The 27,069-nt window shown below is 45.2% G+C and overlaps 1 protein-coding gene across 2 annotated transcripts in view; it reads right to left on the bottom strand.

Moving 5' to 3' along the window:
* Positions 1 to 26,509, bottom strand: part of TBX15 (T-box 15) — a 126,601-nt gene extending 100,092 nt beyond the window's left edge. Inside the window, exons 1-2 of one of the 2 annotated variants that reach the window (XM_010847219.1) lie at positions 26,444 to 26,509; positions 25,083 to 26,156 (exon numbers count right to left, since the gene is read on the bottom strand). In XM_010847219.1, the coding sequence (XP_010845521.1) occupies positions 25,083 to 25,287 (205 nt within the window). In that variant the 5' untranslated portion in view covers positions 25,288 to 26,156; positions 26,444 to 26,509. The remainder of the gene's footprint in view (positions 1 to 25,082; positions 26,157 to 26,443) is intronic. The other variant, XM_010847221.1, reaches the window with a different exon arrangement.
* Positions 26,510 to 27,069: the final 560 nt, after the last annotated feature.

The raw sequence follows: 27,069 nt of genomic DNA, 5'->3' as shown, positions 1-27,069 counted from the left end.
GCAATGGGAGATTAATTTTCACTTAGTGCATTTCAGTGACTACTTCTTATGCTATTTGAATTTTTTAATATGTGTACAAGTTATTTGAGTATTTTTAATTTGTAAGAAAAAAAGAAAAATAAGTAACAACTGTTACATTCTATTAAGGAATGGAATCTTGCAGGACAACTATGACCTCTAAGATGCAGAGGTGAGCCTGGTACTTTTAAGAGGAAAAATACAGAACCTACCTTGTGATTCTTAGGCTTTGACTCAGCCTGTCTGGGAAAACCTACAAACACATTTTCCAAGAAGTCAGTGATTTAACAGGTGTACAGGTAACAGAAGCCCATCCCCAGAAGGAGGTACCTACTGATCACTGTCATTCAGCAGGAATTTAACAAATAGTACAGAGCAGGTGCTCCTGAGCCTACTGGGCAGCAGCTAAGGAAACAGACAGGCAGATATTCTGGGCCCAGAAACAGTGACTCCTCAAAAAGAATGAAGGAAACTCTCCACATCACTACCATGTACTTACAGGCCAGCTCAGCCCTGTAGAACCAGAGGAGCCTCAGTGTACATTCAAAGGCCCTCAGAGTGTAAAGCCGCATCCTACCTGCCTCCAGCTCGTCTTCCAACCCAGGGTAAGGGAAGAGAGGGTACTGAGTCTGGGGGGAGGTTGCTCATGGAAAATCAATGGCTTTCTCCCAGGGCTCTGCTCACACCTGGCTGTGATCATGGGCCATTTGTCTCCCCATCTCCAAAATACGGTGACTACTGGCTCCATTTTGTATGGTTTTGAGAGAATCAAATGAGATTATCGTGATTTTCCATCCTAGGACAGACAATGCTCTGAGAAAACAAACTGTCACACAAATATAAAATATTAGCAATATGACACTGGTGATCTTTTTTGGTGAAAAGCCAGCAACTTGACTGAATTATAAAGTCATTTCAGTTCAGTTCAGTTCAGTCACTCTGTCGTGTCCGACTCTTTGTGACCCCATGAATTGCAGCACGCCAGGCCTCCCTATCCATCACCAACTCCCAGAGTTCACCCAAACTCCTGTCCATCAAGTCGGTGATGCCATCCAGCCATCTCAACCTCTGTCGTCCCTTTCTCCTCCTGCCCTCAATCCCTCCCAGCATCAGGGTCTTTTCCAAAGAGTCAATTCTTCTCATGAGGTGGCCAAAGTATTGGAGTTTCAGCTTTAGCATCAGTCCTTCCAATGAATATTCAGTACTGATTTCTTTAGGATGGACCGGTTGGATCTCCTTGCAGTCCAAGGGACTCTCAAGAGTCTTCTCCAACACCACAGTTCAAAAGCATCAATTCTCCAGTGCTCAGCTTTCTTCACAGTCCAACTCTCACATCCATACATGACCACTAGAAAAACCATAGCCTTGACTAGACAGACCTTTGTTGGCAAAGTAATGTCTCTGCTTTTGAATATGCTATCTAGGTTGGGCATAACTTTCCTTCCAAGGAGTAAGCATCTTTTAATCTCATGGTTGTGGTCACCATCTGCAGTGATTTTGGAGCCCAGAAAAATAAAGTCTGACACTGTTTCCCCTATTTCCCCACCTATTTCCCATGAAGTGATAGGACCAGATGCCATGATCTTAGTTTTCTGAATGCTGATGGTTTAGTCAAAATAGTCAATCAGGCAAACAAAACCCAAAGTTATGATTATTCCATTAACTGCCATGCACATATTTTATTATTATTATATATAACTATATAGGATTGCAAGGTGAGGGTGGTGTGAGGACTGCAGATAACAGCCTAAAGACAGATTCCTGACCTATAGGAAATGCCAGGTCTGGTCAAGAGGACATGTGAACAACTGTATCCAATATCACCATGACCATATTCTATTAGAGGTACTGGAGAGATGCCATGGGAGAAAAACAAAAGGATTGACCCTGTGATGCTTAGAGGATCAACCTCCAAATACAGACTCACCAACTACCTAGGGATACAGACGAGTGACAACTGCTCACTAAACCACATATTTATTTGTTAAAGAATCTGCAAGCAATTAACAGTGATTTTTGTAGCAGAAAAGTTAATCAACATATTTGTTTAATATTGTTTGGATTTAGTCAAGTCTCTCATTGAATAATTGCAAAACTAAAGGACCCAAAATGACCCCACAATTAGTAGTCATTTCACATTTCACAGTGGTAGGAACACCGAGTAAAAATTAAAGAAATGACCTGTCAGTAGTAGCACTATTAGGCAATATTTCAATCAAGATAACTTCAAATAATATGTTTACCACCATCAAGCCCAGGGCTTATGTTCCCCATATGCCTAACAGACAGAGCTGTATTCCACCAAAACAGCAACTCATCCAACAATTCAGTGGATCCTAACCATCAGTTAAAGGCAGAAAAGGGACAAAGGGAAGATAAAATAGACAAATCAGTTGTTTAAAGCCATGGAGACAAAAGAAAAGGTTAACCAAATGTTTCATTTTCAAACCTGTGTTGCATTCAGCTTGGTGCTTCATTCAGCTCTAAACATCTTTCTAAGAGTTGCAAATGTTGGGTAGAGCTCCCTGAGTTAACCTGCATAAAATTAAATTTAATTCTAATTTAATTCACTTCCAGAATGGTATTCTGTTGCCAATGTTAAAACCCTGAAGGAGTTTCATTTTCCATGACCTCTATAAAATAACAAGTTGTATTTGCCACAACCAGAAAAACATCCTGAGCCTCATTTGCCTAGGGAGCCTGTAATCAGATCTTACTTTACTGCCCCACGTTATTTCAATAGCCACAAGTCATTCCTATTAAAACAGAAAGTAATTTTCTGTCCTTGCTACAATAACGAATGTTCTCAGTTATGACATTTATTTGGGTGCTGGCAGAACTATTACAATTGCTTTAAAAATACAGGGTCCAGAGCACTCATTTAAGAAGCTAAACTTGTACTAACCAGTCCCTTGTCCCCTAGGCATTCCTAATGAAAAGACAGTGGTAGAGAACAGTAGTTTCCATACCTGTTGCCTGTCAAAATCATCTGAGGACTTTTCTAAAATACAAGTTTCACCCCCTTGTCCTCATCCAGATATTCTGAAAGGAATATTTGGATTGGAACCCCAGAATCTAGCCTGGTAACATACCCTTCAGGTACACTGGGCATCAGCCCCAGTGTAGAATTCTGTTGGGTGTGTGGTGTCATTAAAAGAACCAACTAGGCAAATCAGAGAAGAAAAGTTGATAATAATGAGGGCTGAATAGTTTCTGGACAAATCAAAGCAAGTTGAATATGGACTAAGATTATATCAAGAAAGTAGTATCAATCATGTGATATGTGATGATGGCATTTTATTTAGGTCAGAAAATGACCCTTCTTTTGAGGTCTACTCAAGCACCGAAGAACTTTGTTGTAAAATGACATAAAGTCTGAGGTTTGCTTTAGAATACTCCAGCCAAAAAGTAGAAATAAAGATGGGGACAAGCAAAAATATTGGTGGCACTGAGGATGGATGATGGGTTCACGAAAGTTCATGGAATTTTAAGGTTGAGAAATTTTCATAATAACATGTTTTTAATTATCTGAAACAGAACAATAATAATAACCAGAGCCCATCTCTACCATAAAAGTCTATTTTCCACAACCTCTGAAAGACAGCTGATTGGCATGCTGCATTCTCTCCCATTCTCCATGGAGGAATAAGAGTGCAGAAAGGATAAATGACTTCCCTCCATTGCCAGTTGCCTGTTACCAATAGTAGGTGCCGTTTTTCCTTTAGAGGAGCCTTTCCATTCAATATCCTAACTATACACATGGAATTAGGGCTTTTCCCTAATCATAATTTAAGCAATGTTTAGAGGCTGACCTTTGTGAAATATTTTGAATTTTTCTTTAAGAAATTATCTGAAAATAGATGCTGCTATTTTCAGTTAGAAATACACTGAATCTCTGAGCATGGTAATGTAGGGAGGTAAAATCTAAGTCATCAAGTACACAAAACGGGTCCATTTTCAAGTCTCAACAAAGAATACAGAATTGGTTATAGGAAGATATGACTTTTAGCAAATTTGGCATATGAAAATCTAGCATTACCAATATGATAGGAATTTGTCATTTTATCTATGGATTTTTTTTTTTGCCCTCATAGCATTTCATTCTATAATACCTATAAACAACAAACATCCTTTGAACATTGAAAAGTAAGTCTATCATTCAAAGAGTCCATGTACGCATTTGGTGAAAATTCATGTACCTCAAAAAATATACAGCACCTAGCTGTAAGTCCCAGTGGTTAAAATTAAGTATAAATTTATTTACAGAGACTACTCAGATATCAGAGGAGTTGGTGCCGATAAGACTTTATGCTAAGTAAACAGGCTGTTTTGTTGTTGCTGCCAGATTAAGAAGGAAAGACCTAGAAGCTCTAAAAGCATAGAAACTACTGAACAATTTGAGGGGTTGCTGGTTCTGGCTTGACCTTCTGAAAAAAGGGTGTTGGTGCCACGCTTCCCATCTGTAGAGAAGCATGTGATGTGGATGTTGGATTACAGTCTGTAAAGAACATGGTCCCTGAGCCAAGTACAGGGAGCTTCCCTGTTTGCCCAGATTCACTGCCAGATAACAAAAACAAGCTTCAAATTCAATCTTGAGTTACTGGGTGTTTCAAGCTTTTTTTGGAAAGAATAAATGTGTGTGGGATTAAAAGTCAGTTTTTGGATTGCCCTGAGACAAAATAGCCCAAATGTCATAATCACTATTATCACCTAACAGGGATGGTTAACAAGATCTGGGTTAAGCTGTCTGGTGAGTCATGAAAGGCAAATGACACAGCAATCAAAACACCTCTTTTCCCAGAGTATGTGCACCAAGTCCCTGAGCATCCTGGACAACTCTACTCACCCTCTGTACCTACTGCAGCTCAAAGGAGAGGCCTCTCCCAGAATCCTGAAACTCAAGATCATCCCACCTTCTCCTTCACTTGATGGGGACAAAGTCTTTCCAGTGAAACCGGAAAGAACTCCATCTGTGTGAGTATTAAGGGACTATGCAGCAGTGACCTTCTGGGCTTACTATCTAATTATTGATCCTGACCTTCTGGACTGTGAGAGATCTAGAGGGAAGCTTAACATTCAGATAAGGATCGGGATGTCTATAAATGAGTAATGAACTTTTAAACCTCGTATGGGCAGCACATACCCATCAAGATGCACTTCAGTGTCTGAAGAGCCCAGCTGTCCTTCAGAGATATGCAAATATGATACCTCAAGACTGACAACTAGATCTTGGTGAGTTCTCCTGGGTACCCCTCCTAAGTCTGAGTTCCTGGGTCACATTCCCTTTCTAAAGAGGATTCAGAATAAGCCTTAGGTCGGAATGTTGGAATCCCAAAAGATACCAACATTTCCTAAAATCTGTTGGCTACTAACATTTAAGGACCCACAAACTCATTTTGAAGAAGCATCTTCATGATTCAGGAGCAAAAATAGTCAACTAGAGGAAGACAGATTCAAAATCATCCTGCTGTTTACATATAAACCGTAATTCAAAAAGATTCATGCACGTCAATGTTTACTGCAGCACTATTTACAACAGCCAGGACATGGAAACAACCTCGATGTCCATCAATAGATGAATGGATAAAGAAGATGTGGTCTATATATACAGCGGAATATTACTCAGCCATAAACAAGAATGAAATGATGCCATTTGCAGAGATGCAGATGGACCTAGCGACTGTCATACAGAATGAAGTAAGTCAAAAAGAGAAAAATAAATATTGTATATTAATGCATATATGTGGAATCTAGAAAAATGATATAGATAAACTTATCTGCAAAGGAGAAACAGAGACACAGACACAGAGAACAAAGATACAGATACAAAGAGGGGAAGGGAGGATGGGATGGATTGGGAGATCGGGACTGACATATAATAGACATAAGCAGTGAGAACCTACTGTAGAGCACAAGGAACTCTACTCAAAGTTCTGTGGTGACCTAAACGGGAAGGAAATCCAAAGCAGAGGGGGGACGTGTGTGTACACATATGGCTGATTCACTTTGCTGTTAAGCAGAAACTGACACAACATGGTAAAGCAACTGTGCTCCAATAAAAAATAAATAAATGAACTGCGGAGGTCTTTTTTCCCACAGCTTGGAGCTCAAGGCATCAACTCATCTCAGGTCTGTCAGCTTTCATGTGAGTTTGTTTTCCCTCTGCTGTGTTTTAAATTTAATGATGGTTTGAAAGTCCTGAGCCCTGCAGAACCCACGATGATACTGGGTCAGTCCCAACAGTCAGCTGCCACCGTGAGCACACTAAACCAAGAGCCCAAACAAAGACAAGTTTGGAGAGCCATATCCTCTAAAGTGAGTTCCAGCCACACACGGCAGTGAGACAGGACATGAGGAATGAAAAGAAAGACTGAAGTGAGGCTGTTTTTCTCCTTGACGGCCTGAGTCAGTTCCCAGACAGTATTAACGGTCTTATATGTGATTTGACAGGTACCAAAAAGTACCTGTCACTTTGTGTATCTCAGCCCCTGACTCTTCATTATGATGGTGCTTGTTCTGAAAAGTATTCTCAGAGCTTCCACACATGCGCCTCTCCATCTTCCTCAAAGATTCCCTTGTGTCTCAGAGGGCTTCCTCCTTTTTCTTCCTGACAGTTCACCTTCATTCCCAGCATGGGACCGGGCCCTGAGCTGGGACCTCCTGCCAGTTGGTTCACGTATTCCTGCTGCTCATGGAAGGAATGACCAGGAGAATTTCTAACACTCTGCTTCAGCTGAACCCAATGCTACTTTCTCAGGCAAACTTGTGCAATCTGTCTTTCATTTAGAGATATTTTTGTCCTGTTAACACTGGGGGTTTTCAGATTGCCTTTTATTCTATTTCTTTTTCTCCCTTTCTGGGCAGAAAGCAGAGGCTGCCATGGACATAAGACCTGAGACATATACAGTAAGATGAGGCAGTTACTCCTACAAACTAATTGTGCTTCCAAATGCTAAAGCCTGGTCAGAGAGAGAGCTCTGAAATAGACTCCAAGCAGACAGCACTGGGTAAATCCTAGCTACAAAAATGTCTTGTTAATGGGACAACTAGAAATTCTTTCCTTCTCACTAAAATCTGATGATCTTATCTCCATTAGAGACAGAGACTTAAGAGTATAAAGATATCAACTCACATGTCCAAGACTACACCTAGAGGCAACTGGCAAACACCTCAGGTTGTTCTCCAGGAGCATCTAGAAGCCAAATCATCTCTAAAGTGGCTGTTGTGCTTACCATACCCCTCACTAAAGTTTGACAACTACTGATTCAGTTTAGCAAATGTTCATGGAGACCTAATAGGGATTCAAAGATGAGAGAGACATAGAGCTCTCCAGGGTTTTCCAGTCTAGTTGGCTTACAAAACAAATATGCTGTCCAAAAAGTTATCACTCAAGGCAAAATGTGTTAAGTGTCATAAGAAAGGTACAAAGTATTGATTTTTACAGGCTTTGACTTTACCTCTTCTTCTGTAACCAATTTTAAAATGTAGAAAAGACCAATCAAAAGTACTGTGAGAGTGTACAAGCGTGTGCATGTGCACAGAGAGGGCCACACAAGAGAGACAGACAAAGTCACTGTCTTCTTGGCTAAAGGCATCAACTGCCCGAGTGTAAAGATTAATGCCAATCTATTAGGATAACAAGAGGATAATAGGTATAAATGATGTTAAGGCAAGAAAGAGCTAAATTCAAATTACTGCCCAGCTCAGGAATAGAGACACAGACATACAGAATGGACATGCAGACATAGTGGAGAGGGGGGGCTTGACGGATGAACCGGGAGATTGGAATTGACATATATACACTACTACTCTGTGTAAAATAGATAGTTAGAGGGAACCTGCAGCATAGCCCAGGGGCGCTCAGCTCGGAGCTCTGTGACGACCTAGATGGGTGAGATGGAGGTGGGTGACAGGGAGATCCAAAGGGAGAGGACACATGTATACATATGGCTGATTCACTTCATTGCACAGCAGAAACCAGCACAACATTGTAAAGCAACTATACCCCAATAAAACAAACAAACAAACAAACTAATTACTTCCCTGCTGGCAATGTGAAGCTTGCAGGAATTCTGTGAAACCAGAGGCAGAATGGGAGTCTTCCTCATAAACAGTCTAAATCAGGTTACTTGGTGAAGACCTCCCCTCAAGAGGAGCTTTGTGATAATGAAGGCCAGTGGGGGACCTCTGTATTTTTACCATGTTGGCTACACACTTGATAGTTGTAGGCTGTCTAAATGAGACTGCCTTATGACTATAAAATCACAGCAGCACATTGGCATAATTTTGAGAGGAAATTACAGACAGGCCCCTAAAAGAGGAGTTCCCTACAGTGGACTCCAAATGAAGATAAAATTGGTGACATCTGAGAAATTCATTCCCTATGGCAATACCCAAATTGTACATGAGCTCTGCATGGATACATGTAATTTTCTTCTGAAGTCACCCTATGTTTGATTCTGTACATCATGCCAATTAACATTTATATCAAATTATTCTTTTTCATCTTGGAATATTCCTGTTACATTGGATGCTTAGGATAGGTCTCAGAAGCAGTATTAACTTTTTTCAGAGGAAATTTCAGGGAAGGAGAGGCAAAAAGTACTCAGAACAGAAGGAGGAGCAGAAACAACTGCATGGAGAATGATAAGAAGTTAGGCCTCTGTCCAGAGGAATTGCAATATTCCAAAAAGAGATCGTACTCCTTGGAAGGAAAGTTATAACCAACCTAGACAGCATATTAAAAAGCAGAGACATTACTTTGCCAACAAAGATCCGTCTAGTCAAGGCTATGGTTTTTCCAGTGGTCATGTATGGATGTGAGAGTTGGACTGTGAAGAAAGCTGAACGGCGAAGAATTGATGCTTTTGAACTGTGGTGTTGGAGAAGACTCTTGAGAGTCCCTTGGACTGCAAGGAGGTCCAACCAGTCCATCCTAAAGGAGATCAGTCCTGGGTGTTCATTGGAAGGACTGATGCTAAAGCTGAAACTCCAATACTTTGGCCACCTCACGGGAAGAGTTGACTTATTGGAAAAGACCCTGATGCTGGGAGGGATTGGGGGCAGGAGGAGAAGGGGACAACAGAGGATGAGATGGCTGGATGGCATCACCAACTCGATGGACATGAGTTTGAGTGAACTCCAGGAGTTGGTGATGGACAGGGAGGCCTGGCGTGCTGCGATGCATAGGGTCACAAAGAATCGAACACGACTGAGCGACTGAACTGAACTGAAAAAGAGATCTCCACGCCCATGTTTGTTGCAGGATTATTCACAATAATTAAGACATAAAAACACTAAGTGCACAGGAAACCATATTCAATATACTTCGATAAGCCAAAATGTAAAAATACGAAAAATGTATATACATGTATAACTTTGCTGTACAGCAGATAGTCACACAACTTTGTAAATCAACTATACTTTAATAAATTTTAAAATAAAAGAGACTTCCCTGGTGGTCTAGTGGTTAGGATTTGGCGCTTTCACAGCTGTGGCCGGGGTTCAATCCCTAGTCAGGGAACTGAGATCCCACAAGGCGTGTGCCATGGCCAAAAAAGGCTAAAATAATAATAATAAAAGTAAAAAATAAAATAAAGTGTCCATCAATGGATGGATAAAGAAATGGGCATATACATATATATACTCATATGTGTGTATGAATATTATTCAGCCAGGAGAAAGAAGGAAATCCTACCATTTGTCACAATGTGAATGGACCTTGAGGGCATTACGCTAGGTGAAATAAGTCAGACAAAGACAAATACTATATGATCTCACCCATACGTTGCATTTTTAAAAAGCTGAATTCATAGAAACAGAGTAGAATGGTGAGTAGCAGGGGTGGGGTGGGGGAATTTAGATGTTAGTCAAAGGGTGCAAACTTGTAGAGAGAAGGTAAACGAGTCCTGGAGACCTAACACACAGCATTGTGATTATATTCAACAACACTCCACTATGTACCTTAAAGCTGCTGAGACCAGATCTTAAATGCTCTCACCACAAAAGGCGGTCATCATGTTTCAGTATATAGATGTATCAGATCAACACACTGTATAACTTAAACTTATACAATGTGTATGTCATTTTTTAAAAAGTCAGCCTGTGTAAAGGGAATAGGGCAAGCAGTGGAGATAAGCTAAGAAGGGTAGTTCGGGACAATGCTGTCCGACACTCACCAAAAGGTTTCTCATAAGAACACTGGAGAGTTTCTGAGTTCTCAACTTACCAACAGCATAACTATGAGCATGGAAACACTGAGCACTTTCCATAGGCCTGGCACTGTGCCAAGCACTTTGCATTTGTTATCTCACTTAACTCTCACAACAGCTCTGCAGCATGTGTTACTGCCCTCATTGCACACGGATGCACTGGAGGCACAGAAGTAAGTCACTAACTTCAGGCTACACAGTCAGAACCACGTCCACTGGTCCAGCCTCCCTAACCGGCACCCCATGCTCTTCTCCACTGTACCAGGCTGCCTCTTTGGCTTCCATCTGTTATCTTAGTTTCCCACACTGGCTGGTTTCTTCTGCTTCTAGGATATGAAGGACCGTCTGCTTTCTACAGAATTTCATACTCATTCCCCAACAGAGGCCATCCAATACAGTATAGGGTTGGTACTCAGCTGGCAAGATGATGGATTGAAAAAAAAATCCTCAAAGTTTAGGAAAGATGCTGGATGAAAACATCTCAAAAGTCTACCTACACACATGCCCCCAAATTGCCCCTGCCTTAAAGCCAGATCTGTCATTCTCAACACTCACCAGCAATGAGCCACACAGCTGTACAGGCCTAACAATTTGGGCAGGAAAACAGACAGGCAAAGAAAAAGAAGAATGTAGTCAAGCCCCAAGGAAAAAATGTTAACATCCGGAACCAATTCGCCCACGCAGGCTGGGGAACCGTTACACCCAGCTCTCCATAACACCCCCAGCCCTCCCTATACACACACACACACACACACACAGAGTCACTCTCTAGGCCATGGTTTACTATTTGCTCGCTCCCACGGCAGTCAAACTGTCCTGTGTCCATAGGAAGTGCCTTCTGTCGTACCTACCACCCAGTCAGAATATCACAGAGATGCCTTAAATCTCTGTAATGTCACAGTCTAATCTGGGTAATGCACGGTTGCAGCAGATGGGATCTAACGTTCCCAGGATTAATGTTGGTCATGCAACCAGTGTTCCGAACACTGAAGGAACTGAAGGAACACTGAACTGGCCAAGGCCTGGCTGATTCCAGATCCCTGAAGCATCTACATTTCTAAATGGACACATCTCATGGATGAAATCCAGCAAATCACCCAAGACTGCAGCATTCATCTTATCCTCTGCCACACTCTATATTTCAAGAGTTTGGCTCCACATGGGTTCCTTGGGAAAGGAAATGGGCCCAGAGATCCATATGCTTCTGTTGCTGTGAGAGCATATCAAATCTCATCAATCACTGCCGGCCCAGAGCAAGGTGGGCAAAAGGAGAAAGTAAAGCTTGAAAACAGAGACTGACTTGACATCTTTCTCTTTTTAGCTTCTAAAAGCCATTTTTCTTTCACTGTACACAATAGACAGGAATATGATAGACCTTACCATTAAAGGGCCAAGAAACACATTAATACTTAAGTCTACACACTGAAACTGGGGGTAGGGGTGGGGGATTCTTTTTCCTCCAAATCCCTGTTGGAGGCATCAGACTTCCTAAGAGAGAACGGTTACTCTGAGTGAAGGAGGGGGTGAGAAATGATGGAAAGACAGTGAACAGGTCAACCAAAAACCCTTGAAACCCACTGCTAAGTTTCCTGAAACTCACTGCTTGGATCATACCCACTTATAGTGCGTCAGAAGAGTAAAGGAGTTCTGGATTGTAAACGTTTATCGGGATGAGAGACTTCTGCAAATAACTGATCCCATACGGAACTAGACTGCTCTAAATAGAGCTGTTACAAAATAAATGAATCAGAGCAGTCACTCAGAGGTTAAAGTTAAAGCCGTGACTCTGAGAGTGAGTGTACTTGCTGTGGGTCCTCAAGGCAGTTTCCTAATCTTTGGGCATTAGAAAGAAGCCACTGTGGAAATCAGAATCTCCTCCTTTGTAAATTCAATCCATGGCAAAGGGATTTCAGCTGTGATTGCTGAGTTTGAAAAAAAAATCAACAGCACTTAGAAATGCACGAATTGCTCGTCACTGCAACTGATACGTTTCTAAGCTGTTCCATTTTGAATCAATTACCAATAAGATTCCATCCATCCCATTGTGAATGGAGAAAGGAATGGGTAAAACAGAGCAGTTAAAGTTTCCCCTGAATTTCACTGCAGGAGGGGATTTAGGATGAGGAGGTTTTAGATAAAATTCAATATATAGCCACTGTATTTCAAACATTGAGATTTCTGTGCATTAAAGTCAAAGCAAGTCATGCTGAAAAGGCTGTATTTGTCCCATTCCAAAAATGGCTTATATGAGTTGAGTTTATGGCTTATAAACTCAACCCTGAATTGCTGTCACAGAGGCCTCTACAGCAGGTATGAAGAAGGCATCTTAGGGTTTGTTGTTGGTTGTTCAGTCACTAAGTCATGTCCAACTCTTTGCGACTCCATGGACCGTAGCCCACCAGGCTCCTCTGTACATAGAATTTTCCAGGGAAGAATACTGGAGAGGGTTGCTGTTTCTTCCTCCAGGAATCTTCCTGACCCATGGCTCAAACCCAAGTCTCCTGCATCACAGGTGGATTCTTTACCACTGAGTTACCAGGGAAGCCCACCTTCGGGCTAGAGGGACTTAAAACAGGAAAGGAAGACAGAGAACCAGAAACTATAAATGAGATCTCTCTTATTTACGATTTAACAATCACTTTAGGGGAACAGCACAGACAGCAAGCATAAGTTTCCATCTACAAAAGTACAAAGTTCTCTCTAAAGCACTGAAGAGTCATCCACAGTGGGGAGCAATACAGTCTAATGGTTAAGACTGATTCTGGAGCCATGTGGAGCTGTGTTTAAACTCTGGCCCAGCCAGCTAAAGTAACCTAGAGCTATGTGCCTGTGGGCAAGTTATTTTCCTCATCTGCAGGCTTCTCAGGTGGAGCTAGAGGTAAAGAACCCACCTGCCAATACAGGAGACATAAGAGACACGGGTTCAATCCCTGGGTCAGGAAGATCTCCTGGAGGAGGGCATGGCAGCCCACTCCAGTATTCCTGCATGGAGAATCCCATAGACAGAGGAGCCTGGTGGCCCACAGTCCATAGGGTCACACAGAGTCGGACACGACTGAATTGACTTAGCAGCATGCACGCATCCTCTTCTGTAAACAGGGAAACAATTAATTCCCTTGGAGGACTATACAGTGTATAGAGTGTATACAGTGAGAAGGTGAGTAAAACCATCAGCATGGTGACTGGTACAGGGTCCACTCTCTAGCCATGAAAGCTCTTAATAGCTAGCACTGTGGGCATGCTGAGATAAGATGATGCTTGTAAGATTGGAAGTATGGAAACATCTGATCAAATGTGGAGCAGAGAGTCTATTTTGAAGACCAAGACCTGCCTCCAGTCAGGGCAAAGCAGGTCCCTCCTCTGAATGGCCAGGAAGGACCTGAGTGCTGCTGGTGAAGGGCCCTAGCTCCTTGAAGGAGGGAGGCCTTGGGAGGGATCCTTTCTCTATTCCTCTTTCCCCAGGAATGCACCTTCTCCCACTGTGGTGGAGAATCAATATAAACAAAGTCTGAGGTGTAGCTATATTTTTTTAATAGTAAATGATCAAATCCAGACTTCTGTTTTCCAGAAGGAAGAAAACTGTGCAAAAGTGTGCAGCCAGATATGAGTTCTCACAGAATGGCTGCATTTTCTTCTGCTTCACTGGAAAAAGACTTCCCAGTGTCTTCTTTCCCAACAGTCAGCTTAGTTATAGGATTCCCTTTCATTTAGTCCCTTTACTCTCCCTCTCTCTTTTTAATTCAACCAAGCAGCACCTAAAAATCCTTCACAGCAGCCTCAGCTCACTGGTTAAACTGGCCATTCTGCCCAGAATCCTGGGGTCCATCAGAAGACAGGCTTTACAAACAAAGCCTTATGAAGATGAACATTATTTCCTATACAATAAAACCTGACCTTTGGGGGATTTCTGGGCTCCAAAAACTAACCAAAGAGAAACACACAGGAGTTATTCCACTTCCCTGCATCCAGAAAGGCCCCTCTGTCTGCTGCCAGAATGGAGTTCTGAAGAGCTGGTAAAGCTGAGGCTCCCCAGCCATAGCCCCTGCCCAGACCCTCTTCCTAACGTTTGTCAGCTGGCTGATCCCCACCCTTGAAAGCCCTCTCTCCCTCCCTCCAGTGCTCACTCAGGTGCTGGCTTCCTGCCTCAGTGGAACCCTGAATAGCAATGGCTCTCAAAGTTCAGTTTGAGTTAAGGCATGCACACTTAAAATCCTGTCCTCTGTCTCCAACCATAGGCTATGTACACCAAGTGGGGATCCCACTTCAAGTCCCAAACATCCCATTTAAACCAAAAGACTGGGGGAGAGGGATACGGGCTATAGTAATTTACAATCTGCAACAGTTTCTTATGTAAACTAGTCACTAAGGTGAGTAATCACTATCAGTTCAATTGATAGGAATAATAGGCACCATGCTAAATTCTTTTTTCTTTAAATGTGCACTATCTCATTTAGTCCTCACAACCACCTTCTGATGAATACATTTCTTACTACTGATGCAGAAACTGGGGTTGATAGAGATTAAGTAATTTGCCCAAGTGTTGGAACTAGGGCTCAGACACAAGCTGTTTAACCCCAGAAACCTGAGCTTTTAACCATTCTACAATCCACCCATTGCAACAAATTGAAACGATAATACAAATAACTATCTCATTAGAGTGTTTTGGAAAATCTACATACATATATAATTGTTATATATAATTATTTGGAATATATATTGTTATATATCACATTACATTATTACTATAATATATAACAATATATATTTACACATATTACATTATACTGATAGTATATAATTATATAACAGCACAGTGGCTGGCACATAGTGTTCAATAAATTGGTTATCATTGCTCTTATTGCATTATCAGTATATTTTTATTATTTACTAAGTGTTTGCTCTGTGCCAGCCACCTGCACCAGGCTCTAGACATACAAAGCAATGAAGACAGCACCACAGCAGTTTATAGGGCAACAGTGAGAGAGGATGACCAGTAAATCTAAAATTCCATAACGAAAGAAATTCTGCACAGGGGCTAGAGCAGCAGAGAACAGGGCAGCAACTGAGGCGGGGAGCTGTCACTGGGGTTCCAACTGTAGAAGTCTATAAGGAAATAAAGTCCCACAAGATAGAAACATGAGATACCCTCCTCAGTGTGTCCTGGGCCCAGTCTTTTCGTCTGACCCTGCCCTCAAGTTCAGAAGCTATGAATAGAGGTCTTGAATGCTAAGCTGTCTTCTGATCTATCTTGTTGACAAGCGTTTTGCCTGTTACTAAGTCATCCTTTTAGCATTCTCACATCTCTGCCAGATCAAGATCTCGGCTTAGCAGACTGGACATGGAAAATAGTTCCTAGTGCTTTCTATCAGGCTCAGATAGAAATGAGGGGCAACTGATTCTGGGGGGTGGAGCCAGGTGGGAGGGTGGTCCACCAACTCAGTTTACCAGTGCTTAAGTTGCTTTCCTCAGTCTTCATTTTTTTCAAATCCATAGAATTTTTCCAGCTATTTCTGAGAATGGCAGAAAAAATGTTAGAAGCAAAAATAACTTGTATTTCTTTTAAATTCAGTAATGCCATAGAACTCTTTTGGCAGGAGAGCCCTGGGCTTTCACACAAGCAACAACAGGTTATATCAAACACAAAGACTAGAAATCACTGATCCGGGACATCTGAACATGTGATATTAATCTAAAAACTTTTCAAGAGCTTTATGGAAGCTCTTAATTCTAGCTATAAAAAAAATTTTTTTTTTGGTCTTATGTTGCTATTACTGTTACTTTCTACAACTGCAATAAAACTTCCCTCATTCCAACAAAGTAAAGGATGTCAGTTCAGTTCAGTCGCTCAGTCGTGTCCGACTCTGCGACCCCATGAATTGCAGCTCGCCAGGCCTCCCTGTCCATCACCAACTCCCGGATGAGTCAAATGATAGCTAAGTTGTATTAGGAGGAAAAAATAAAAATTATTTTTTAAGTTAACAGGATTACAGAATCTTATAGCTAAAGGGGCCTCAGGTGTTATTTAAGCCTCTCTCGTATTTCATGAACCAGGAACCAAGGCCTCATCAGTGGCTACGAACCAACTTTAAAACTTTTTTTTTCACCATTTATATGTCTGCCTTTAAAACCAATATCCTCGGTTCCAACATTAATAACAAAGCTTGCACTAGAATCTAGTCTAATTTAAGTTAGTGTAGCCCACTTCCTATCTTAATACATGGATATAATCTAGAATACAAGGGCTTGTGTCCAATGTAGTGTAGTGAAGACTCAAAGATAACCATGTAAGCAATTAAAGTTTCTGAAATGTTTCACAATTCAGTATTCCTCTGCAAGCTTGCATATACAATTAATTTTCTAACTAAGCCCTTTCTTTTCATATACAGTGCATAGATATATATATATACACGGAGCCCTTCTCCAGTTTTGCTGCAAAGAAATCAAAGTATTAGGCAACTGAATTAAGAAAGATTTGTCATATCCAGGGAGAGCGCTGCTGCATTCACAACCACTTACCGCCCAAATGCGTGCCCCTCCCCACTGTGAAAAGCGAGTATTTTTCAGTAGCAAGAATGGGAGGCCTGAAACAGCCAAGTCACCTATCCACTAGGCTACAATTCTGGGCCCTGGGACCTGGTGTGATTGACGCTTGGGAACCAGGATGCCTCGAGGCGGGACTTCCCTCGCAGCGAACGCTCAGCTCTTGAAGGGAGGCCATCTGGCTGGCTTCTTGCAGAATATAGTCATTTCTCAATCTACTTAGTAAAGCTGAGTGATTTCTTTGCTTTTCTGAGAAACGCATTACTTCATTGTTTCAAATCTCCAAGAACAGCATGAAGAACAATTGCCTGCTGTCCCTTTGTCTCGGTGGGCAACGCGGGCTTCCTGAAAAGAAGTATCTCTGGGTTATGAGTCCCACGCATCCGGGAATCATCTGCGTTTCGAACCGACAAAATGACTTTCCTTTTTAACGGGCTGGCTATGATAGTGACTGACCCTAGAAATCACCCATTTGGAAATGGTTAGGGATTTTAAAACTCTACGAGCCGAGGGCTTCTTGGTTTCTAATTGCTGATGTTTGAAGTGCGTTTGATTCCCCGAAAATGTGTTTAGCCTGATGAAAGCAAAAGCTCAAACTCCCCCAGGGCGCGAGGTGTAAGATCCTTGGATCCAGTTTGATTTAAAGTTGGGTTGGGGTTCCCCGCCACCACCGCCTCCGAATTTTCTTCGGGAGGGGGGACGGGAATCTTCCATCAAAGCCCTCCTGATTACCCCCACTGTCCCTGCATTTCTCCAGGATGTAAGTAGAGCTGAGAAATGCACCCACCATCCCTCAGTATGCCGGCCCTGGTTTCAAAGGCCCCGCGGCAACTGCGGGCCCACGGATCGGCCAGGCCCAGCCTCGAGAGCCGGAGCAGGGACCCCCGGTCCGCGCGCCGCGAGGCTCGGCCGCCGCTCCCTCGCCGAGACGGCCGACACCCGGGCAAGTAACGAGGGGCGGAGGGCCGGCAGCCGCGACAGCGGCCCAATTCACCGACTCGTGACAGTCACCCGAGGGGCCCTGGTTTCCCAGGGATGGTTTCACATTAAGAGATGCAATCCCAATGCCTTCCTCAATGAAACGTCATCTGAATTTTTTTTTTTTAAGGGGGTAAAAATGAGAGACCGAGGTGTGTGTAGAGGTTGGAGTAAGGGAAAAGGATGTCGGGGTGCGGGGAGATGACGGGAAAGGGGAAAGTTAAGGGGACCTAACTGCTTTCCAAATCCCGGTCTGGAGATTTTGACATTACGCTCTGGGCTGTGGGATAGCAAAAGAAAGTCAGGGGGTGTTCGGGGTCAGAATTTTGGTTCACCTGGTGGAGAACTAGGCACTGAACTCTTAATGATCCAGCTAGGTGTATAATGAAGATCTTGTAAGAGGAACTCTACTGTTATCTGTAGCGTTTTGGTTTTTAAAAGAAGGCTATATTAGGAGATTACTCCTGCAATCCACAATTAGGGGGTTGATGTTTTGTTCTTGCAATCCTCTAAAGTGTGTGACAACTGGGAAATAGCTCAGCAAATATACTGCAGACAATATAAAGACAAGATTTAAATACATTTCCTATATTCTTAAATTATTTCCCTCAAATCACAGTGTTTCTCTCATGATTTCTATTAACCATCATTATTATCCAGACTTCTCTTAGTGGTTCCCTTAAGTCTCCTCTTGGGAGAAGATGAAATTACTCTTCGGAATACAAGGCAGCCTCTGTCCATCCAAAAGGAAGATGGCATTATTCACAAAATAAAGAAAAATTTAGACATTAGAAAAATTTCCACTCTCCTTGTTCTTTTCAATTACACCTGCACAGTCTCATTTTCTGGTGTTTTCTTTTAGCCTTTAGTCAAAATCAATTAATTTGAAAGTTAAATAAAAATTCCAGTAACTGTAAGTTTCAGGTCCAGGATACTCTTGAATTGTCAAAGGATATCTAGATATGACAAAACCTCTGGCCCCCCAGATTTTAGATATTCCCAGTTTGTTAAACTGGCTCCAAACAGGAAAAAAAAAAGCAGTTTCTTTTCTCTGAAATTTTATCTATGACCTATTCAGAACTTGATGTTAATGCATAAATTTGTATATAAACACATGCAAATTTTACATAATAAAAAGTAGTGATTTCAGGGCCTATTTTCACTTCTGGCATCAAAAACTCATCATCAGTTTGTAGTCAGTAAAAATGTCCTGCCCTGCCTCAAAGTGAAGCCATTAATGGCAGGGAATAAATGTTGATTTGTAGTCACCAGTTGCAATTCCCCACCTCTTTCCATTTCACCTCCGGTCCTCCCTACTGAGTCTCATTTTCCACCCTGACACTTAGAACAAGGGCCTCACTTAAATTAACTAATGATTATCCATGCCCGGAGAAGTGTAAACAGACCTTAATTTCTAAATTTGCTAATTGCTCTAACCAGTGTAGACCCCTGAGTATCTCAGTCATGCACATATAAAATTCAAAGCTCACTAGAAACCAGAAAAGGCAAAGCAAAAATAAATCACCTGGATGAGAGGAAGAAGGGAGAAAGATTCCACGTTCCATCAGCTCCCTACTTTTCTCTGTGAAAAAATATCCCCAAAAGTTAAAACTTAAAAAGCCACTCAAATATTCTCCCCTTGCTTAACTACTTTGTCTTTTGGGAGTAAGAAAGCAATAACCAGTTACACCCTTGAACAATCATTGGACAGATTTCTGCATTTCCAGAAAGGAAAGTGAAATGCCAATCTGTTCTTTATCCCTGTGGAATTTGCACAGTTCAGCCTGGCTTACAAAAAAAAAAAACAAAACCTACCATCACCTAGAGAAAACTTTCAGATTTAAGAAGTAATCATTTTTCTCCTGGGGTATGAGAAATAAACTTCTGTTAGAGTCCATAACCAGGATCTCAAAAAAAGTGCTCTCATCTTACTAATATTATAATTTTGGCAATACAGAAAAGGATTGTGACAGACCTGGAATATTTCACTCTTTAATGCTAGCAATGCCCTTAGAGAGGCTTGGATGAACAAAATGTTTCGGTCTTCTGAGCCAAAATGTATTTGTCCCTCCCTCTTTGTGGCCCAAAATGAAGGATTCATGATGAGGGACTTGCTTCCATTAAACTTGTCCACACAAAGGAAATTATACAAATAAATCGGGGTACACAAACCACCAATACCCAATCATTTCAGTTTTAGCTCCCAGGTTAAGCATTTCATACCATTTTTGGCTTGCTCCTCACATGCCAGGTATATTAATTAAATATGCTAATCTAATTTTCTTTAATAATTAAAAGATGTTCAAGACACCATTTGAAGTAATGCGGAAACGCACAGGAAATGGCAGCCGATATGCAGATATATATCAATATAATTTAGATCCAAATTCTACTGTAAGAAATTTAATTCCCCTTTCCCCCTGCATGAACGTCACCTCGTGAACTTTTCTTTCTGGGAGTTTTTGCGTATAAAATCAGGAAACCCAAAGGCGCTAGTTCTGAATCCAAATAAAATGTTCTATAAGAAACAGCGTTGGGTGGGGCGTGGAAGACGCGAATTTAGAATCGCTGCGCACCTAGGCTGTAAGCTGATCTGTCCAGGAAAGCCTTCACCGCCCATTAGGCTTGTGCTCTTCGGACCGGTCTCCGAGAGGCAGAAGCCAGCCGGGCAAGGGGCTGCCCTGCACCGAGTAGCCATGAAGCCAAAACACCGCCCCGCCCCACCCCATCTCCCGCGCGCGCGCCTTCCACACGCTTTACACCCGTTTCTGAAACCTCCCTCACCTGCAAGTGGAGGTGGCGGGATACAAGGGGGCGACCTGCGGAGGTGCAAACCACAGCCCAATCCACTTTCCTTCCACCACAGTCCAAACTCTGGGCATCAGGATTTCCTCCATTCTCTGTCCTCCCCACTGCCCTCGAGCACTTTGCTCGATTCATGGGATAAAACGCGTTAGAATAATCTCCTTCCGAGTGCCTTCCGTCTTGCCATCACGCCAGGACTGGAGTTTTATGCAGAACGTCTCCATTCCCTTCCCCACCTCTCTGGGGACACTGCGGTGCGCTCTCCCAGACCGTGCAAAAAAAAGGCATTTGGCAGTCAGGCCCCAGCAAACCACCATCCTAACCCGGCCTACAACGAATTCAGACCTTGCCTACCCCTTCACTCCCTTTCGGATTCGTGACACAATGTCATTACCAAAGAGGCAGCCACAGTGGAAGACTGTTTTGACCTGACACCCAGGTCACGTTCAGAAGGCCCCACACTTGGCTCTTTGCAGGGCGCAGAGCCGGCACCTCTAGGCCTGCACGGGCGTCGGGACGCACGCACCACCAAGGAACCGAAGTTCTTCCGGAGAAAGACCTTTAAGCGTCTTGCGCCGCGCGCCTCCTACCCTAACACTAGGGTCCAAGCCGCGGCCTGCGCCCTGGCTGGTGCTTGCCTTGCACAAGTATATTCTCCCCCACAGTCTCAAACGCATCGCTTTTCCTCTTTACTTAAACATAAGTGAAGAATCATTTCCTCTGTTTTGACCCTTGTGTTTCCATATTGCGGAGAGGGGGAGTCGGTTAGAGATGTGAGGACAGGATTAAAATCTTGGAGTTCTACTCTGAGCGAAGAAACCATAAACTGGCAGATTAATCCCCGTGACAAGTTAATTTTGATAATTCGAAGGAAGCAAGGGCCCTGGGAACCGCGAGGGCTTTTTCTTGTCTTATTCTACTACAGGTTGCGCGGCCGGCCGCCTGGGACAACGCGAGCGCCTGACGTGAGTGCACGTGTGCGTGCGGATCTCCCTGGCGTTATTGGGTGTGCCTGCTTTGTGTGCCCACCCGCGTGCGTCGCCACCTCCTTAGGCCGCCGCCGAACGCCTTGGCTGCAGAGGCTCAGGCCTACGGACTTCGGAAGGGGAAATCCCTTCGCAGAAGGTTTAAATTATTTTTCTCCGCGGGAGATCGGGCTTCGGTCGCACTGGGCTGTGGATTTGGGCGGGAAAGGCCCAAACCGGAGCTGGGGAAGCCGGGTGGAGCAGAGGCTGCGGTCCGAACGCAGATGGCGCCGCCGCGTGCCCGAAATATACTTCCAAGGCCGCAGCCGCCGGAGCAGCTGTTCCCGGCGATCGTGGCTCGAAAGTTTCCTCCGTTGCTGCTGTGTGAGAGGCGGGGGGCAAGCCAACCCGAGAGCCAGGCTTTTCGGAGACGGGTTTTGAGACCCTCCGCAGCCCGCAGAGGCTGTTTCCTGGCGGCTTCTCCGAAAGACTAGAGTGCTGGCCTGGGTGTGAAAATGAGGGTACCTCGCAGGCCCTCCTCCAGGGCCCTGAGGGCCTCAGGGTCTGGGGGAGGCGGGGAACCACCAGGCTTGGTGGAAAATTTTGAAATACATACTGTGTGTCCTCTGATGTGTGAAGACCTACAGCGAGCAGGCCGGGCCGGTCCCCTGCTGCTGCAGGTTGGCGCCCCAGGCTGCGGGCGCGCTCGGCGCCAACTAAAGCCAGCTCTGTCCGGACGCCGAAAGAAAAACGGGCTGTGAAAAAGCAAAAGCCACGTCTTTGAGAAAAATAAATAAATAAATAAAAGCTGAGCATTAAAATCGGACCCCTAAGTTACCTGTAGATCCCGGGATTTTGAGGGAGGGCTGAAAACGATGGTATGGGTCAGAGAGGGGTATGGTGAGAATGATAAACAGAGAATGATAAATACAGCTGATCTAAGGCGGATGGCCAGTGTACGTGTGCATGTTTGTTTAATCCCCCAGGCCCTTGGTAATATTCTTGTCGTGGTGGGATTTTTTCCTGTTCCTGATTTCTCATCGGCCTAGGGCAGCTGAGCCCCACAGTGAGTCCAGCCCCTCTTGTGCTAATTGGGAGAAGAAAGTTTAAAGACAGTGGCAAGGCCCAGCCGGGCAGAGACACGGCCCTGGGCATGATGGAAGTCCCTGCGCCCCCTTTCCCGCCTCCACCATACACACATCTTTACATGTGGCCCTGCCTTTGTATTGTTAGCGGTCTGTATTAGAGACAAAAAGAAAGGTCTAAAAGGAACCCCAAGCCCTCCAGTGTTACCCTCCAGGCTCAAAGCCCAAAGCTCTGCCTCCTCCACTCCCCTGACTGCGAAGCCTCCACATCAGAGCGCACTTTGAATGAAAGATCTGTTTTTCATTCTACATCCTGTTTGTCCTGGTCCTAAGAGTTTTGGCCACTGCAGGGACCTTAGAGATTCCCCTGGTCTACCACTGAACGAGGCTCAGCAGGATGCAGCCCGGCTCTGAAGAAGGCGCCTCCAGTGCTCTTGGCTTCCAGCTATTTCCTCCTCCTGGACCTTTGCCCCACAAACATATTTCGTTTTCTCTAACCCAAAGGCCCTTAAAAAAAAAAAAAAAGTTATAAAGGTAATGGGAACTCATTACCTCAACTCTCTGTCAGGTAAAGTTCTCTATTAGGTCCTCAACCCCTACCCCCATCCTGGAGGATTGAGGAAATAGCATTCTGGACACCAGGTCCTCCTGTTCACATCCCTGAACTGGTCTCTCCTTGTTCCAAATCTTCATTTTTCTCTCCTCATTATTTTCTGAGAAGAACTTCAGAAAGAAAACTGCCAGCTGAGTCCCCTATTATGATCCGAGTGTTGATCCTTTTGGACACGCGACCCTACACCAGCTCCCTATGACCTGTATCCCCTCTCCCAGAGAAAAGTACCGGAGGACAGGACAGAGCGTCTGCATACTCAGTTAAGTAACTTCTCCCTTTTCCACCATCGCAAAAATAAAATAAAATAACCTCCCCAATTATGAGCTGTCCTAAGACCTGCAAGAACTTCCACTAAACTGTGTGAAGGCCCAAAGGAGATTTTGACAACAAATAAGTGCGGTGAGGAAATAGGGTCTGTCCAGAGATGGGAAACACACATTAGCCACGCGTTCCTTTCTGGATTGCCCACACAGGGGTCCGCGTGGACAGGCACCCGCATCCAAATACAGGGAAAGGCTTGAGCGGATGAAATAAATCTCCTTTTAATTTTCTTTTCATCGACTAATAAAAATAATTCCCCAGCACTAAACCCAAATACCGTAACCGGCCGCAAGAACACGGAGAATTCATAAAACTCTGTCTCTGCAGGTCACCCGCTAATCGCGTTATTATTAGCCTCCGGAGCATGGAAATTGAACTGTCACTGCAGAAAGAGAAAATGTAAGCGACAGCTGTCTCTCCTTGGATCGGCCAGTTTTCCAGCCCCCAAGCTCCTTTCTGGGCCTCAAGTTGGGTCCCCAAGCTCATGGGCCTGCGGCCGCCCCTCATCTCTTTACGATCCGCCGCCCCCTTCCGACTTGCCGGCGCTCTGACCCAAATCTACTCCCCAGCCCTAGCTGGTCAGCAGGAGCACCTCCCGAAAAGTTTTACAAATCCTGGCTGGAAAGTTTCTGAAGCGCTAAACCAAGCAGTGAGCGTAGCCTGAGTGTGTGTGTTTGTGTGTGTGTGCGCGCGCGCGCAAAATTCTTCCGACAACAGCTGTTCCCCCGGACTGTTTTGCACAGTTGAAATCTTGGCACTTAATACAAAACGTTAAGTTGTTCCCCGCCCCTTCTAAGATTCTGTTAAAATATTGACATCGACATCCGCCCGGTGTTTTACATTTTATGTGCATATAACTGTGCATAGAATGCGTACAAATTCAACACGATACTGCACCGTTCCCCACAAATACGCAAAGACATGGGCTCTGAAGAGTGGTCCCGGACGCAGCGTAAGGGGGCTAACACCCATTCCTCTTTCCACAAATGCGGACGAAGTAGAAATATAATTGTGCTCCCTCGTCGAAGGGAGTAGGAGAAACACAACAACTTGAGTCCCAGAAAAGTTGGTGGGGGAAGGGAAAGGACCGAGGTTGCAGGCTAAACGGGACAAACGGCAATTTCCACAGGGGTGTTGGACGGAGAATTCCGTGCCAGTCCTCGGAGCTCTCAGAAGCGAATCCCAGCTCCTCTGCGATCGGGCCGTTGCCTTCGATCCTCGCCCCTCTTAACCCCAGGGGCCTGCAGCCCTCTCAGCGGCGGACACGGAGAACACTGCATTCTGCTCCCAAAAAGAGAAGGGGATGCGAGCAAGTAGGCCTTCTGGCTTGAGGTTGGCGACGAAACTGCAAGGCTCAGGCCAGTTCCCCCAAATTGGTTCCAGCGAATTAGGGGAAACCTCAAGGCATTGCGCAAAGAAAAAGAAACCGGCGTTGGACTAAGACGGCGTCACGGTCAGGGCCTTCCTACTCGCCACTCTCCCCGCCGGCTCGCCTCCCCGCGTCCCCCCTCCGCCCGCCTCCGGCGTTCCGGCTCCACGCACTCACCCGGGTGAGGCTCCAGGCCGTGCGCACCCGCGTCCTCCGCGTCTCCGAGTGGGCCCGCGGGGCTCAGCGCCTCCATGGACAGGTCCAGCCCCTTCTCCTCCCAGTCTCGCAGCTTCCGCTTTTTATTTGAGCCGATCAAGGCTTCAACGGAGAAGGCATGTGCTCGAGAGCTCAGGGCGACTGCAGATCGTCTCCTTTCACTCATCTTAGCCGCCCGCACCCTGGCTCCCGCTCGCCCCCACTGTAGAGGGAGCAGCCCGAGCCCTCACGCTCCGAGCGCCCACCGGGCCGGGCCCGGGAGAGGCGGCGGCGAGGCGGCCAAGACTGAGGCAGCGGCTCCGCGGGTCCTGGGCACCCTCCCCCTGCGCCCTGCACGGCCGGCTAGGACCGACGTCCTTGGCTGCCCCAGCCGCTAGGAACGTGCGCCCGGAGCGCCACCCGCTCGCTGCATGAGCGCCCGAGTCCTGCTTCCCACCCACCCGGGCAGGCGCTCACAGGCGGTGTAGACTGGACTTCATCATTTTTTTATTCTCTCTCCCTCCTCCCTCTCCCTTTCTCTCCTCCCTCTCCCTCTTCCTCTCTTGGTCTTCCCGTCCTTGCTCTGATCCAAACTTCTGGGAAACTTTTTTTTCTAAATTCCTCCCTTCCCGAGGAGCTGGGGGCAGGCGGTGCGCTCCTGTCCGAGGGGCGAGGGAGAGGGAGGGGGGAGGAAGAGAAAGACTGAGGGGAAAAAAAAGCCAGCCCCCGACCAATGGCGAAGAGGGAACTGGAGAAACCCTGAGAACGCGGGCCAATGAAAAGGGGGGAGAGACTGAGGCTCGCGCCAAGGCTCCGCGCTGGCTGTCCCCGGGATGCTCCTGGGCCGACTTTAACTCCTGGCTTCCCGGTCCCCCACGGTTCCTCGTGGTGGGGGGCGGGGGTGAAAGTTGAGGTCAGATCTGTGCCGTTACAAACTCCTGCAAGTCCCAAATTCATACCTTTTCCTTTCAAATCTGCTAGGTCTCATAGTCGCTGCAAGCGTAGGGTCATTTTAAATGCGGAGCTGGAACTGAGGGGCTCCGACAAAACGTCAACCTGTCCAAATACACCAGAAAACGATTCCAATAAAATCGCGCTTGCCCCCCAGATGCTTTCAGATCTGCTAGTTCCCTCGCTTCATAGGTTCCTATTTTCCTGTTGAAAGATTTCTAAGCAACTCTGATTATGGCAAAACGAAAGAAACAAACAAGAAAGCCTCGTTACTACCCAAGGTCTTGTAATTGGAAACATAAAGATCGCTGCCTCCTTCCAGCTCTACCTGGTAGAGAAGGTGACGTAGGCGCCCTCAAAGCGAGAGGCCGGCGTAGGGGCACCCGGCTTACCAAGCGCTCGGCAGGCGGATCCTGACTGTGCCCCCGCACGCAGCAAATGCTGTCCTTCCGTTCGGCGTGGATGCTAAACCGAGCTTCGCCTGCTCGGGGCGCTGGCTCTGGAGAACCCGCCGAGAGGGGCTGGCCGAGGGCAGACGGGAACTTTGACAGCGCAAACGGAGCTTTTTCAAAATTCCCTTCAAACCCGATCACCTCGGGAGCCCGGCTCTCCCCGCCCCACTGATCCTCCCCATCGTAAAAAAAAAAAAAAAAATCTTTCAGGACAGCGTGGTTGTCGGGATTTCTAAGGGACTTAAATCCAATACTTTGGGCCATCCTGATTTCACACACTCCCTCCCAGGTTACGCTACTGGTCTCGGGCCGCTGGAAACCCTGAGCGCACGCAATGCAGCGCAGAGCGAGTTTAGAGGGGCCAAAAAGTTTATCCTGCCAAGCTGGCAAAAGTCTCGGATTTCGCGGAGGACGGCCCAGGCCACGATCCGATCGTCCCAGCGCTCTGGTCCAGAGCTTCTATCCCAGCGCAAGAAAGAGGCAGGAAAGAGCCGGCTCCCGGATGCGAAGGGCAGACCGAGAGGCCCCAGCAGAAAAGTCATGCCGACACCCAGGCTCTGAGCAGA

The sequence above is a fragment of the Bison bison genome, unplaced genomic scaffold (assembly GCF_000754665.1).
Source record: "Bison bison bison isolate TAMUID 2011002044 unplaced genomic scaffold, Bison_UMD1.0 scf7180017864247, whole genome shotgun sequence".
NCBI lineage: Eukaryota > Metazoa > Chordata > Mammalia > Artiodactyla > Bovidae > Bison > Bison bison.
This window is presented reverse-complemented; position numbering and strand designations above follow the sequence as displayed.